Source organism: Perna viridis, chromosome 9 (assembly GCF_037379345.1).
Source record: "Perna viridis isolate PV_CMFRI_1.1 ecotype Kerala chromosome 9, ASM3737934v1, whole genome shotgun sequence".
Lineage (NCBI taxonomy): Eukaryota > Metazoa > Mollusca > Bivalvia > Mytilida > Mytilidae > Perna > Perna viridis.
The window spans coordinates 41,652,130-41,669,684 of record NC_142453.1 but is presented as its reverse complement, the minus strand read 5'-3'; the positions used below and the strand labels follow the sequence as shown (position 1 = coordinate 41,669,684).

At 34.9% G+C, this 17,555-nt stretch overlaps 2 protein-coding genes across 2 annotated transcripts; both read left to right on the top strand.

Moving 5' to 3' along the window:
• Positions 1-1,395: 1,395 nt before the first annotated feature.
• LOC148608573 (ovoinhibitor-like) lies at positions 1,396-13,186 on the top strand. Its single transcript, XM_088543909.1, has 7 exons — positions 1,396-1,531; positions 3,187-3,307; positions 4,001-4,053; positions 8,504-8,624; positions 9,528-9,589; positions 12,378-12,510; positions 13,116-13,186. The coding sequence occupies exons 1-7, from the start codon at positions 1,498-1,500 to the stop codon at positions 13,168-13,170; spliced, it is 579 nt and encodes a 192-aa protein (XP_088400035.1). The 5' UTR covers positions 1,396-1,497; the 3' UTR covers positions 13,171-13,186.
• On the top strand, positions 4,666-6,813 carry LOC148608574 (turripeptide OL11-like). The gene is made up of 3 exons (XM_088543910.1): positions 4,666-4,723; positions 6,014-6,134; positions 6,677-6,813. The coding sequence occupies exons 1-3, from the start codon at positions 4,681-4,683 to the stop codon at positions 6,732-6,734; spliced, it is 222 nt and encodes a 73-aa protein (XP_088400036.1). The 5' UTR covers positions 4,666-4,680; the 3' UTR covers positions 6,735-6,813.
• Positions 13,187-17,555: the final 4,369 nt, after the last annotated feature.

Below are 17,555 nucleotides of genomic sequence, written 5' to 3'. Positions count from 1 at the left end.
CTAACAGTCAGTACAACTCGCCAAGGTCTGCAAATGATGAGAAGGGATGTGTAGTTTGTACAGTATTTTGTTTTTATAATTTCATCAGCTGCTGTAAAGCAGACTTACTGAATCCTTACCTTACAATAATCAAGCACATGCACAAATTATACTAAAGACCAGATTAAACACCATGCATAAATGTGTATGAGACACAACACAAACAAAACAAACCGAACGAAAACAAAGGAAAAGACTTAATAAATTATAAGTTATCCGAACTTCACAAAGAAAACCTTTCATACGCTAAAACACTGAAAACATTTTTAAACCGTCACCTTTAAAGCTGAAAACCTGTCTAAACCTTCCCCTAAAACAATGAAATCCTGTCTAAACCGTCCCATAAAGCACTGAAAACATGTCTTAACCGTCCCCTAAAACACTGAAAACATGTTTAAACCGTCTCCTAAAACAATGAAAACATGTCTAAACCAGATACTTTTTTAAAAGTCTCTTTTTATCACTTAAATGTACTTTAGTTTTGCCCACCATTGAAAACCATGTGGTGACCTGTAAAAGTTTAATTGTTCATTGCTTGGTGGATGACTGTCTCATTTACAATCAAACCACATCTAATATTTCTTATATGTGAACATTGGTAAATAGAAAACTTGTCTAAACAACAAATTTTGAAGTCCCAAAGTCACAATGTAGTCACGTGTTCATGCTGCACCAATATGTCTATTGTAATGTGAAATAGGATTATTGTTACTCTAAAGATTACAGTCTAATGGTAGTTTCATTTAACGGCTCGTCCAAGTCGTAGAGTAATTAATTTCTACTTTTAATAGAAGTTCTATCGATTTTCTGTAATATTTCATTATTTGAAAATAAATCTTTATAAATGTTGTGGATGATGTTGCTGTTATTAGCCAAATCACGAAACTTAATTGCTGTTCTGATGATTTTATATAAAGTCGGTAAAGTCAGATAAACAGCACTATGACACAATAATGGAAAAAATCACAATAGCATGGACGGGAAAAGGAGACTATGGACACCTAAATAAAAAAAAAACAAGTTATACGTCCCTCTTCGTACATGTAGTTCCTGATTGTGTGGGCAACTTTGCAATGTTTTTCTATTAAGACACATATTAAGACACATTTCTATAATCCCTTTTACAAATATCATCATAGTATGTAAGTCATATGTAAAGTTATTTTACGCGAATTCGTTCCAAATACAGAGGCAGATACTAATGAAACTAGAAAAAAAATCTGTGACGGAAGGACGGACGGACGGATGGACGGAAGGAAGGAAGGAAGGACGGACAGGCGGAAGGAAGGACGGACACCCAAGTGGAGGTATAATAAACTAAATTGTTGAGGTAGCAAAACAGGTACCACATTAAATCACAATCTACATTGAAATGCGGACAACTATTATCAACAATCAGTCTGGGACAAACCTTATCTTTGACAAGATTGTCGACCATATTTGACACCAGGACTTACAATGAAGACGTGTATCATTTTGTTGTCTCTTTTTGGTAAGTCTTCCCCTTGGCTGGCTTTCTACGTTCGTAATATACTTCGATATACAGTAAAACATTGCATATGGACATGCTCTTTGTATTTTCACAACATTAAGAATGAAAACAAAATAAAATATTGTAAGGCTACATGTATATGCCTGTCTGTATATATCTGTCTAAAGTGAAATGAACTCTGTACTTACTGGTATGTTTTACTGAGATGCACATTTTAGAAATTAGAAATTAATTGATGTGATTGGTTTCTGTTGTTTACAGGGTAAATCTCAGACAGGTTTCTGGTATACACAGAGTAAAGCACTGAGAGGTTTCTTGTATACACAGTGTAAAGTTAAATCAGGTTTCTGGTATACACAAGGTTAAGTTCAGACGGGTTTCTGGTATACACAAGGTAAAGCTCAGACGGGTTTCTGGTATATACAAAGTAAAGCTCAAACAGGTTTCTGGTATACACAGGGTAAAGTTAAGACAGGTTTCTGGTATACACAGGGTAAAGCTCAGACAGGTTTGTGGTATACACATTAGTTAAGTTCAGACAGTTTCTGGTATACACAGGGTAAAGCTCAGACAGGTTTCTGGTATACACATGGTTAAGTTCAGACGGGTTTCTGGTATACACAGGGTAAAGCTCAGACAGGTTTCTGGTATACACAGGGTTAAGTTCAGACGGGTTTCTGGTATACACAGGGTAAAGCTCAGACAGGTTTGTGGTATACACAGGGTCAAGTTCAGACGGGTTTCTGGTATACACAGGGTAAAGTTCAGACAGGTTTCTGGTATACATAGGGTTAAGTTCAGACGGGTTTCTGGTATACACAGGGTAAAGCTCAGACAGGTTTCTGGTATACACAGGGTTAAGTTCAGACGGGTTTCTGGTATACACAGGGTAAAGCTCAGACAGGTTTCTGGTATACACAGGGTCAAGTTCAGACGGGTTTCTGGTATACACAGGGTAAAGCTCAGACAGATTTCTGGTATACATAGGGTTAAGTTCAGACGGGTTTCTGGTATACACAGGGTAAAGCTCAGACAGGTTTCTGGTATACACAGGGTCAAGTTCAGACGGGTTTCTGGTATACACAGGGTAAAGTTAAGACAGGTTTCTGGTATACACGGGGTAAAGCTTAGACAGGTTTCGCTATTATAGATGTTAACGAATAATATAACTTCGACAGCGTTAAGACAGTTACATTCTATCTAATTTCATGCAGTGTGATTTATTTTTATACTTAGTTTAAACGGTATCTAATTGTATCACTGTCGACATGTTTCAACAATTTGATTTTGAGGAAAGTCAATCATTCATGTACCAGAATTATTGTTAAACCTTTTGATAATACTATTTTACATATATCTGGGATGTACTTGTATTCCATGGACGTTTTCTGATCGATACGCTGGTAGAAAAGGATTCCATTTCATCTTTGAATAATTCGATACTTTTCTAATTAAAGGCAGATTAAAAGGTGTAAAATTCTGTCGATCGAAATTTAGGGAAAAAATAAACATGACAAAACATACTTTTCAAATTTTAGGGGAATGCAATCAACCTTCTCCAGCTTTACATGCATAAGAGCGATTCTACGTAAGCTGCACCTCACCAATTCAAAATAATGACTGACATTTTTTTAAATTATCTAATTTATCTGCAGCCGTCGGATTGTCCGTCGACATCAGCTGCCTTCGACCATGTCCTATGAACTACATGCCCGTTTGTGGAAGCAACGGTGTAACATATCCTAACAAGTGTGCCATGACCGTAGCCGAGTGCGAGTAAGTTTACTATTCAAACATAGTGTTATTATATACGACTGAGCTCATTTTTTTCTATACTTGTATATATCATCGAGATATACATACATTTTATTTGTTTTGATTTTTGCCCCTGCATTGGTTTTTATCACATCATTCATTGCTTTATGATATCAAGTTCAAGATCAAATTCGAAATTTTCAATACAACATTGATAAAAGACGCATGATTTATAGCGATTTTTCGTTGCTTTAATCTAATTTTGTCGATTTTGGATGGATGTTTCTTCACTATTTCCAGGTTTTCTGCTGCGCTTGCAGCAAGATTCTTAGTTTGAAATGAATGATTTTGCCCAAATATCAATAGTGTGCATGGGTCATAAATGTGTCTTCGTGTCATATTTGACTTTTTAGTTTATTTTGAAGAAGTGTCATCGTTCTGTTACTGTGGACTTTTTTACTTTTGTTGTCTGGGCCTTTCAGAGCTTACTTGATAGTGTGTTTACTTTATTGAAGACTTCCGGTGATCTTTGTAAGTATATAATTTACTAATTTTATAAAAATTATACGATGGAGCATATCACCATATCTGTTCCCTTTTCTATCATATAACAATAGATATAGCCTTCCTTATCATAGCAAGTTTGACTGTATACAGTCTTAAAAACGAATGTGAATTATTTTGAAAATCATGACTATCTTAATATTTTTGCAGACTACAGACAACACTAAGTGTAGCAAAAGCCGGTCCATGTACTACTGACCAACGTAAGTATTGGAATGATTAAGTTTAGCCAATGCCGGTCCATGCCCTACTGTCCAAGGTACGTATTGGAGTGATTAAGTGTAGCCAAAACCGGTCCATGCACTACTGACCAACGTAAGTATTGGAGTGATTAAGTGTTGCCAATGCCGGTCCATGCACTACTGACCAAGGTACGCATTGGAGTGATTAAGTTTAGCCAAAACCGGTCCATGCACTACTGACCAACGTAAGTATTGAAATGATTAAGTGTAGCAAAACCGGTCCATGCACTACTGACCAACGTAAGTATTGTAATGATTAAGTGTAGCCAAAACCGGTCCCTGTACTAATGACCAACGTAAGTATTGGAGTGATTAAGTGTTGCCAATGCCGGTCCATGCACTACTGACCAAGGTACGTATTGGAGTGATTAAGTTTAGCCAAAACCGGTCCATGCACTACTGTCCAAGGTACGTATTGGAGTGATTAAGTGTAGCCAAAACCGGTCCATGCACTACTGACCAACGTAAGTATTGGAGTGATTAAGTGTTGCCAATGCCGGTCCATGCACTACTGACCAAGGTACGTATTGGAGTGATTAAGTTTAGCCAAAACCGGTCCATGCACTACTGACCAACGTAAGTATTGAAATGATTAAGTGTAGCAAAACCGGTCCATGCACTACTGACCAACGTAAGTATTGTAATGATTAAGTGTAGCCAAAACCGGTCCCTGTACTAATGACCAACGTAAGTATTGGAGTGATTAAGTGTTGCCAATGCCGGTCCATGCACTACTGACCAAGGTACGTATTGGAGTGATTAAGTTTAGCCAAAACCGGTCCCTGTACTAATGACCAACGTAAGTATTGAAATGATTGATTCTGAAATACTGTGTGATATTTTACTAGCAATTCAATTGAAACTGATGAAATTTTATTAAAAACCAACACAAAATACACCAAAACACCAAAAGACCAAGAGACCAAACATTACATCCGTCTACAATAACCCCACCTAAAAAAGGATTCTTCCGATCTGTCTATTTAATGGCGTTTGTGTGATGATGACAATGGGATCTGTAAGTCCATTACTAAATCAGTACTCTGGAAGTGCATTTCCTTTTGCGATCCCTGACCCGTACCTAATGCATTTATTTATACATTTTAAATAAGACCTCCATAGAATAAGAAAGTAGGAAGACGTTGCAGGTATCATTGGCCCCAGTATCTTTTGCTGTAGAATTGTTTTCATACGTACATTGTATACTCGCAACATATAGAAATGTATGAATACTGTAATAAGTGTTTAATATAGGATATTATGTATAGGTAAAATAAAGGTACAGATAAAATGTAAAAAGGATCAAGCGGAAAACTGAAAGAGAGGTCAGAAGAAGAACAAGTCACGCGTAAAATAAAAAAATAAAAAAAAACAGACAGGCAGCAGAAACATAATAAATAAATAAAAAACAAAGACAAAAACAATATCAAAACAAAACAAGATAAAACTTATTATTGTACCTTACAAAGAAAGACCATGGCTGCTTCTTTTAAGTCAACAGAACTATGTGTTTTTTATCCGCGATCATTCACCCAAAACAGAACTATGTGTTTTTTATCCGCGATCATTCACCCAAAACAGAACTATGTGTTTTTTATCCGCGATCATTCACCCTCAACAGAACTATGTGTTTTTTATCCGCGATCATTCACCCAAAACAGAACTCGGTGTTTTTTGTCCGCTATCATTCACCCAGACGAAGACCAACGAAAAAAATGCGCCTCCCATTCTTAAGTATAATATTTTACCTTTTTTATGTTTCATTTCTATTTGTTGTATCTGTGATCACAAACACAGCTATTTGTAATACTGGTAACTGACACCATAGATACCAATCCGGTCTTGGTGACAAGTGACTAACGTAAAATTTTTTATTAGACAAACTTAACATAACTCAGTCATGAAGAATTTTAAATTCTAGCTATTAAGGCCGTAAGACAGACGGAATGTGCAGTATTTTGTACCATGCAATATGCCCCAGTCTGTGGTACTGATGGACATACATACGGAAATGAGTGCCAACTGACTTCTAAAAGTTGTCTGTAAGTGAAAAAAACGCTTTAACAGAATGTGCATGTATATGTACCTGTGACTTTAATATATGAGAAAAAAATATGTCCGTCTATTTTAAAAAGTCATCCTGGAACATTTTATACATATTTATGCTCGTATGGAATGTGTTTAAAGAAAACCTACGAATGTTGTTTGTATTTGAAAACCTAGTTATATCTGACGAAGGTCACGGTAATGAATTTTCCAATATTTGTTTCTTTTTCATGTCAACTTTACTGTAAAACAAAAAAAATTATATATATACACACTTGAATCAGTTTGTCTAGATTGAACTTAAAGATAATCTATGAAACCTTATTCAATGGTGGATCTAGTGTTATCAGAAAAAGGGGGACCCCAGACAATTATTAATATTTTTTACCCTTGAAAGGCAAATAATTATATAATTAACAAAATGTTCTACCAAAAGATGGATTCCGATGGCCACACCTCTACTCAGATCCCCCATTCTTATTAGACATATGCGTAAATGTAATTTAATATTGCTGAAGAATTATTCTCTTCTTTTCAGAACCAAGTCAGGTGTAACAAAACTCCACAGTGGACCTTGTTCTAACCCTGTTGGATAAAGAATGTCCTAGATTCTCACTGTTTTTATCAGAATGTAAAGGCATAAAACAAAAATAACATTAAAACTGAAATACTTCAGTTCTTGAATATTTTATCATAAAAGGAGCATGATAAATGAATCAAATATCAACTTTTAAGCAGGGCCCGACTTTGACATATTTTTTTTTAGATTTTCTTTAAATCACTTTTGTAATGACATCTCTAATGACCATAAAGATTTGGAAAAAAACTCACAGGTTTAAGAAAATTCATAGTTTAAATTGTTTTGCATGAAGTCGTCGTCAAAATATGCACTCGATAAGTAACTCCCACAAATATATCAAACACCATCAGGAGAACAGAACACCTTAACCTTGAGAGTTTGAAGAACTCCTGTAAACATATTACACGTACCAAGAAAAAAAACAACATTACAACTGTGTATGTACTTGTAAAATGTTCAAATAAAATTACAGCTCTCTGTATATATAGAAATGCACATGATTCATTCATTCAATATCAGGCAATATTGCTTCAGATCCACACAAAATCCGACAGCGGACTACATAAGTAATCTAAATATTGTATGATGACTCAGATTACTACAAATTACACACCTTGGAAAAGTGTCCATAGAACGCCAAATGGCACTTCTCATGTTCAATATCTTATCTCAGGTTGTAATTTCATTTTAATTGTATATCTGCTGTCAACATGAAGTGTTTTGTTGTACTGTTCGCTTTATTTGGTAAGTACATGTATGCAGATGTGAAAGTTTATCTTATGTTCCCTTATCATTAACTTAGATTTTTATCTACTAACATGTACATGTATATATGTAGATTTTATGCAAGACAAAGTTCTGGTCATCTATATTTGTTAATATAGATGTAACTTATAACAAGAGAGTGTTGTTTAGAATATATTATCATTTAGTTAAACCTAATTTTGAATTTGTATGCAAAAAAAAACAAAAAACAAAAACAAAAACAAAAAAAAAAAAACAAAAAAAAACCCCAAAAAACCCCAAGAAAATCGGCAGTTGTGACACGGCACTATCAAGATAGTTGTGATCCTGAGTCTACAAGTACTTTGACCCCTAAAATTTTATGATGCTTATGTCTGACGAGCATTGGGAAGTTACGTTCTTTAAAGAAGTAATTTAAAGTTTAAAACAGAACCATCTTATAGAAAATTTAATAGTCAGTTTTTTTTTTACATTTTCAGGTTAAGATATAATTTTTAACTGGCTTTCTCTGTTCTGCAGTTCACATTCGATCTTTATTTGAAAATGCAACTGAAAACGCCCAAAAGCTAAAAACCTCTTTGCCGCTTGAATGATAATGGATTTTCCCATATTTACAATAAATCAGAGCAAATGTATAGCAAAATCAGTTTAATAGATATATGGACGAAAGCGTATAAAGTAATGTCAGCTTCATAACATCTATAATAAAATGCTTTAAGACATTGGATAATTTACAAGAAATCATGCCATAGGCAGTACATCATGTACAATATACCTGCTTCGGAACGGTGCAGATTTAAGTCCGATTGCTCCCGATTTTTTAACCAAGAATAGACTATCAGTCGAGATCGTACATTAAGAAAAATACAGACCATAGATAAAACATAGAACTAAATTAAAACAATTATATTAAATCGTTCCTTATTTATTTACATATACTTTATTTTGCATATGACTATAGAAAATCGGTATAGTTTGTGTATTAGATAATTCAGATGTATTGTGCTTTATAAAATTATTCTTAATTGTAAAATGTTATAGGTGCTTGTCTTTGTGTTGACACTAGTTGTCTCCGAGCATGTCCAATGATCTACATGCCGCTGTGTGCCAGTAATGGAAGAACGTATGGTAACAAGTGTGAGATGGAAGCAGCAGCCTGCGGGTAAGTTGGCATGGTAACAAGTGTGAGATGGGAGCAGCAGCCTGCGGGTAAGTTGGCATGGTAACAAGTGTGAGATGGAAGCAGCAGCCTGCGGGTAAGTTGGCATGGTAACAAGTGTGAGATGGAAGCAGCAGCCTGCGGGTAAGTTGGCATGGTAACAAGTGTGAGATGGAAGCAGCAGCCTGCGGGTAAGTTGGCATGGTAACAAGTGTGGGATGGAAGCAGCAGCCTGCGGGTAAGTTGGCATGGTAACAAGTGTGGGATGGAAGCAGCAGCCTGCGGGTAAGTTGGCATGGTAAAAAGTGTGAGATGGAAGCAGCAGCCTGCGGGTAAGTTGACATGGTAACAAGTGTGAGATGGAAGCAGCAGCCTGCGGGTAAGTTGACATGGTAAACAGTTTGAGATGGAAGCAGCAGCCTGCGGGCAAGTTGGCATGGTAACAAGTGTGAGATGGAAGCAGCAGCCTGCGGGTTAGTTGGCTAAATTCGTGTGTCAAAGGTCAATTAGCAATCACAGGAAGTTTCCGATTAGAAAAAAAAACGGAAATTTTAAGATAGTCGTTTAAAATCATTTTCGCAGATAAACGGAAACAAACATTACAGTATGTAGCCTTCATATGTATGTATATAATCACCGTTTATTTACAAAATTAATGACCTAAAAGTTAATAATTGTGGTTACATGTAAAGAGAGACAATCCTGGTGTTTTTCATTACATGTAACCGAACAAGTTACGCCATACATGGTAATTGATAGGTGTTATTGTCATGAATTTGAAACGAAATGCACATCAAATTAAATATACACTAACATGCAGACCAGGTATACATCGAATTCAAATAACATTAATCTGATAAGTAACATTTTAATATTGTCATATCATTCCTACTTTGTTGTTGACAGGTTGAAGACAACACTTACAGTTATGTCTACAGGAGAATGTCCCACGACTACAACGTCCTCCCGTAAGTCTTCTCTCTCTCTCTCTATATATATATATATCGTCTCAGAATGTGACGACTCTATTCGCTACACTGCTCCATCGGATCAAATTGATACAGGGAAGATAACGTAAACTTATAGAAGGGTCTGAAAAATTCCCACCGATGTTAGAACTGTCAAATTTGCGAAGCAAATTTTTGGTCGTTCCCTCCGCGGGACTCGAACTCGTACCGCTGTGACATCTATGGCAACACCGCCTGCACTAAGTCCAGCGCCCTAGACCACTCAGCCAGCTTGATTTGTAGTGACATGCATCATTAATTTGATCCTCTATCCTATATAATAACACCTAGATGAACTGTCCCGTACTACCATACATCGTGTACTAAGTTACAGCCCTAGACTATTCCTACGAGGAGGAATGACCCGGCCAGCGAAAGCTATATTTTTATATAGCCTAGCTGGCCGAGTGGTCTAGGGCGCTGGACATAGTGCAGGCGGTGTTGCCATAGATGTCACAGCGGTACGAGTTCGAATCCCGCGGAGGGAACGACCAAAAATTTGCTTCGCAAATTTGACAGTTCTAACATCGTTGGAAATTTTTTCAGACCCATCTATATATATATATATATATATATATATATATTACGATGTTAAAACTGTCAAATTTGCGATGCATATATAGAAAGGTCTGAAAAATTCCCAACAATGTTATATAGCCTAGCTGGCCGACTGGTCTAGGGCGCTGGACTCTGTGCAGGCGGTGTTGCCATAGATGTCACAGCAGTACGAGTTCGAGCAAAACTTTGCATCGCAAATTTGACAGTTCTTTCATCGTTGGGAATTTTTTCAGACCCTTCTATATATATATATATATATATATATATATATATATATATATATATATATTACGATGTTAGAACTGTCAAATTTGCGATGCATATATAGAAAGGTCTGAAAAATTCCAAACGATGTTATATAGCCTAGCTGGCCGACTGGTCTAGGGCGCTGGACTCTGTGCAGGCGGTGTTGCCATAGATGTCACAGCAGTACGAGTTCGAGCAAAACTTTGCATCGCAAATTTGACAATTCTAACATCGTTGGGAATTTTTTCAGACCCTTCTATATATATATATATATATATATTACGATGTTAAAACTGTCAAATTTGCGATGCATATATAGAAAGGTCTGAAAAATTCCCAACGATGTTATATAGCCTAGCTGGCCGACTGGTCTAGGGCGCTGGACTCTGTGCAGGCGGTGTTGCCATAGATGTCACAGCAGTACGAGTTCGAGCAAAACTTTGCATCGCAAATTTGACAGTTCTAACATCGTTGGGAATTTTTTCAGACCCTTCTATATATATATAAATATATATATATATATATATATATATATATATATATATATATATATATATATATATATATATATATATATTACGATGTTAGAACTGTCAAATTTGCGATGCATATATAGAAAGGTCTGAAAAATTCCCAACGATGTTATATAGCCTAGCTGGCCGACTGGTCTAGGGCGCTGGACTCTGTGCAGGCGGTGTTGCCATAGATGTCACAGCAGTACGAGTTCGAGCAAAACTTTGCATCGCAAATTTGACAATTCTAACATCGTTGGGAATTTTTTCAGACCCTTCTATATATATATATATATATATATATATATATATATATATTACGATGTTAAAACTGTCAAATTTGCGATGCATATATAGAAAGGTCTGAAAAATTCCCAACGATGTTATATAGCCTAGCTGGCCGACTGGTCTAGGGCGCTGGACTCTGTGCAGGCGGTGTTGCCATAGATGTCACAGCAGTACGAGTTCGAGCAAAACTTTGCATCGCAAATTTGACAATTCTAACATCGTTGGGAATTTTTCAGACCTTTATATATATAAATAAAACAGGAGAATTTCCCGCGACTAAAACTTCCTCCCGTAAGTCTACTCTCTATATATAACAGGATAATGTCCCACGACTACAACATCCTCCGTAAGTTTTCACTATATATAACAGGAGAATGTCCCATGACTAAAACTTCCTCCAGTAAGTCTTCTCTATATATAACAGGAGAATGTCCCACGACTTCAACGTCCTCCCGTAAGTTTTCTCTATATATAACAGGAGAATGTCCCACGACTAAAACTTCCTCCCATAAGTCTTCTCTATATATAACAGGAGAATGTCCCACGACTACAATATCCCCCAATAATTTTTCTATATATATAATGGTTAAAGTTAATTATGCAATTACTTTCCACTTCATTAATAAACGCTACCCAGAACTCGTCAGTTAGAATGAATTTCAATTAAAAGTCTTCATCTATACATAGTTTCAAATTAATCATAATGAAAATTATCAATTGGAAGACTGAACATAATATAACAGGAACGATATAATGTTTCTTTTCATTTCTGAATTCCTAAAAATATTGAAGACATATATTTATCATTAAACGCAATATATCATGCCCTATAAGTACAGTAAAATTATTGTTAATTATTCACACCGTCATTGTAGGAGTTTGAGGTTGTGACTTATCTTCACTTATCTATACACGTATGTTTTACTTCGTTTCTTAAAATGCTGCTTTTGCAAGTCCTTTTAAGTAAAAGGAACCATGTTCCAAAAGTCTCTGCAGGCTCTAGAATAATGTCTCAGACGAGAGACAAAAATAAGTAAGTTTGGTTACAATCGGTCTATATTGTCGCTGTCACCGATTTCTATGAGGTCAACAAGGCCTTAATTATGATGCCTTACGTTAACGCTTACATAATCATTATATTGTAGCCACACCTGACGCTCTAACAGACAGTAAACAGACTGGGTGCCTAATGATCTGTCCCTTTATTTATATGCCTGTTTGTGGAACTGATGGTAGAACATATGGAAATGAGTGTGAAATGAAGGCCAGAGGTTGTATGTAAGTATATATATAATAAAGTCCAGAGGTTGTATGTAAGTGTATATATAATGAAGACAAGAGGTAATATATAAGTATGTATACACGTGGATTTTTTGTGTCGAAACCAATTTGTAAAATTGGCAAATAACATGAAGTGACGATACAAAATATAAAAAAATCGTTGTTGAAAGATATACCAATAAGACCAATTGCAAGAGTGATAATCTAAGACTGAATTGTCAGCTATAATAACAACAAAACCTAGGGAAGCAGCGACGAAACAAGTTACACAAGTAAGATATCAGCAGGAGACAATGTAAAGTTTAATTCGAACAAAACCTGGAATTTTGGTCTATTAAGGCCCTTCTTATCATAAACACCGTACAGTTCATACTTAATGATGTTTGATAATATGGAGAGAATAAAAAAATATTACTAGAGATATCAATTTGTCCAATTTTATAGTATGTTTCGCCATTTCACTTAACCAGTCATAAATATCATAAGATATCAGTCATATTTATTGATGTAAAGATTTGACCATTTTCACTGAAAAACTTTATATCAGTTCGACTAAAGTTGAGGTAGAACACAATACTTAAATCTACTACTTCTCATTCCAGGACTAAGAGTACCATTACTACATTACATCAAGGCCCGTGCAGTGTCATTCAATAAAGATAGAGTATCTAAATGAACTTATTTGTACAGCAAATTTAAGCAGGATACCTACATACACCTCAACTTATATATTTATTTTAATGTAAAAATACGATGTCCCTCAATAGTATCTATGGATATTATATTTAATATCTTCCTTATTTATTTACTTTTAAAAAATAGCGATAAAATATAATGTACATTGAAAGGATGCGGGGCAGAATAAAAAAATCTACTAATAGCGCATACAAATACCAAATTTGAGCAACACGAAAACTATAAAAAAAACCAAACAAACAAATAAACAAAAAAATAACAATACAAAACAAAACACTGGGTTAACTAATAAAATTAAAGTTTCCGTTTTTCCTCCAATCTGCGCCATGTTAATGAGTTCAGCATCATACAAAACATAACTGAATAGTTGAAATGGGCACAATATCATGATTATTTCAGTCCCTTAGTATCAGCCGATACGGACCATAACGATTTACATGGTAGATCTGTCATATACGAACACATTTCAATACTCTAATGCTATACTTTACAATTCTCTTAAATACAATTCAAATGATTTTTTTTATGAAATGAGATATGCGTCAGAAAAAAACCAAACAAACAAAAACAAAACACATAACCCAAAACAACTACGACTGCACATCTAACATTTATATAAAAAAACCATTTATTCTTTGAACTCTAATGTAATTAATAAATAAAACATCTGCGAGCACGTTCAATATAAAATGCCGACAGACGAAAACGCAAAACAAAGTGGTTTCCACGGAAATGAAGTGTATGTCAAACAAAAAGAACAGTTTGGATATTCATGAACGTGTTCAATTAAAACATTCAGTCCAATAAATGAGAAAAAAATACTTGTTTCTTCTATTTACAAATAAAAGAATATATAGTTGCCATTGTAAAGTCTATAGGGGATTAGAAATCCTGGCTTCTAAGACACAACACACAATTCTGACTTCTGTTTAGACTGTTGCCATTGTTTCTGTTCTAAATAAAAATAAAATATAAGGTGGGATTATTAACGAATTTTTGCTAAGGTTAACACCAACAAGTGCTATCTTTAAAGGGAAAGACAATCTTTGCATTAAGTTACGCTCTTATGATAAACCATACCCATGAAAACAAAAATAAATAACCTTTAAAAGTTCGAAATCCTTGAAATGCAAGTGGATAGCCATCTTGCAGAACTCTCCAATCTGAAGGAAGATCATAGTCAGACTTTATCGCTTTGTACCGATAGCTTCCGATTGGCTCGTGACGTCACTAAGTCGGTTTGGTACTGATACAAGTACTCCAAATAATATGTAAACAAAGAATATTCCGTAAATATTTCTACGATCCTGTTTATCTAATCACCGAAACATGATGACTTGTCAGGTTTACCATTGCACGAATGATAAAAGGGAAGTGTTCTAAAAGTTTTTTTTACCAGCAACACGAACTATACTATCTGGCTGCCTATCCCGTTGTTCGTCAATGATGTCTGACATTTGCTTACATGTTGTGCCGCAATCTCTTCTTCTATTTATTTTGGGTTGAAATTGTAGAAGAAAAGTCCCAAATTTGCGATTTCTTCGGACATCGTAACCAATTACCTATTTACTTTCACTTTACAAACCGACTTCGTGACGTCACAGTTCAACCGATCATGGTAGCACCCATAGGCGCGGGAAATTCAAATTTCATCATTGTAAATCTCGATTAATTAATAAAGAAAAGGAAATTATTTTGTTTCAATTTAATTTTCATGAATATTTAACAGATTAGTTTCGATATCTATGACTTGCAAAATAACATGGTCTTCTCCTTAAAAAATGGCCGACGCACTAAAATTTTATAAAATTTATCAGTATTTGGCCAATCGGGAAACAGAATTGCGATCAGGCGACTTGCGTTTCCATGGAAGAGCGTCTTTAAGATCAAAGGGTAAAAAGGAAAACTATACCGACAATGTCGAAAAAAGTGTTCACCCAAAACATGTTACATAAGGCATTCATTGAAAATTACATTTAATAGAAGATATCGACAGGTGTAATTAAATTACTAGTACATCACGAGCGCATACGAAAACAACGGTATGCAAAATACACATAACCGTTTGAATCATAAACTTATTTGGTCCAGGATAATTAAGGCATAAGCTGATCAAAATTACTACTGTTTTTACATCTCTATACAAAAAAGGAGAATTCATGTACAAAACAAATGAAAACCCATGACATGCAAACCTTAATCGAACTTCGAAATTTGCTTAAAACCTCAGTACCGATTTTAGTATTATAGATTTAGCATTTAACATAATAAAATACTGTACAGTAACAAACTAAACGTCAATATACCAATAACACGATTCTTATTTGGATCCAATATGCAGTAGTCTATTTCATTTGGCTTGTTATATTATGTATGCAATCGTCTTTTCTGTTTTCACATACAAAACAATTGGATTTGGACATATCTTTATTATACTTTTGTTGACGATTCAGGGATATTTGTCGACTTTCTGTATAACGGTATAACGCCTTATTCTTGCAAAAACCATGAAATGGTGTCAATGATAACTAACATGATTACTATCATTTTCGTAAAGATTCTTGACAAATACTGAAATTGCCAATAACGCAAAATGCTCCCTCGTCAACAGACGTAGAATACCCACTTATATGTGGATAACAATATATTATTCTACAAGGTATAAAAAAGAAATAAGGAATGGAGCATCCATAAGTTTCTCTATTTACCTAAAGTTTCAATCCATACAAACCTTCCATTAATTTAGTGATCCGGTCTATTCCTTTCTTTTGTTGTTCTTGTACTGCTTGTATCTTAAACAATAAACGTTGGTTTTCTTTGTCTTTTTCGTCTATGAATTCCTGAAGTACTTCCAGTTTTTGCTCGAGTTCGTGTTTTTCTTCTTTCAATTTTTCTATTTCTTTTTCCATTTTATTTACGTAGGCATGTGATTCTTTTAATTCTTGTATCTGTCTTGTAAGAGCATGACTATATCGGTACAGCTCGGAGTGTTTAACATTTGGGGTGGTTCCAAACATTTCACATGGCATCACAAGTGGATGCATTCTAATCGTAGTAATATCCATAACCATAGGTGGTGATACAGCATCACCGTTTGTCATGCCGTGCTTCTGTTCCGACATCCCCTCGGTGTTTTTCGCTGTGGATACCTTAACATGCGCATCGTTTACTTCATTTCTGATATTGTTCCCATCTTGTTTGTTGAGTCCGTTCCTAACGAAAGATCTACTTTCTTCACTTAAATTCATCTTATTTTGTAAATCTTGTGATTTTTGCTTCCCGTCGGCCATTTTCTTTCCTAAATCAAAAACGATATCCCTTTGAGTTAAAGGGCTGTCCGTTTACGAGTAAGATGGACTTACAACTTTTTCTGATCTTATAGAATCTGTCCAGGTTATCTCCTCGATGTCCGATCCTGTTTCAGCACTTTGATCATATTTCTGTTTGTTCCCGTTGACATTCCCCTCGTTAGATTTAGAACTAATGATTTCTCCCAAGCTCTCCCGTCTATTAAGGTCTTCCTTTAATTGTTGGATTTCTCTCTGATTTTGTCTTCTTTTTGTTCTATTTCTACTTTTGCCTGATCACGCTCTAGCTCTTTTGTTTCTATGGGATTATCTTTCTTTTGTATTTCATCCTTACATTCTTTTTTCATAATTAGAAGTGTGCTTGTTGGGACGTTCTCCAACTCAACTGGTTTTTCCTAAATCAGAAATATACACAAAAAGATAATCAGGAATATCAAAACTTAAAACGTGCAAGTGCTAGACATTTTTTTATTCCAATATTTGATTACATTTATTTCATTTAAAGCTGTAATTAATTGATCATTAAAATAATAATATAATTTGGTTCATGGAAATTAATATCACTTAAATGCTGTACACTTTCATTTTTTCCTTAAAAACTACATTTAACTCTGGTATTGGCAGCAGGAATGAAAACAAAGCAACAATGTAACTACATTATTCTCATCAATAGTGTTTTAAATTAACAAGTCACTCAGATATTAAGTATGTTCTCTAGTGTAAAATAAACTTATACCTTAACCTTAAATGTTAGACGAAGATCCACGTCTTCGTCAATTTCAACAGTCTCAAGTTGTCTAATCAGTTTTAAATCTGTAAAACTAGCATTCGTTTGATCTGAAATCAAATTTTAGTTCTCTTCGTGTTTATCAAATGCCATTCAATAAAATAACGTTAAAATCTTCGTCGAATCTAGTAAGGGAAAATTTCGTATATATTTGTTCTTACACAAATTTCTCAATTTCATTTTCAACTCTATCAACCCTTGATCTACAGATGTAGTAAAACCCCAAAATAATATATACTCTACGTCTTTGG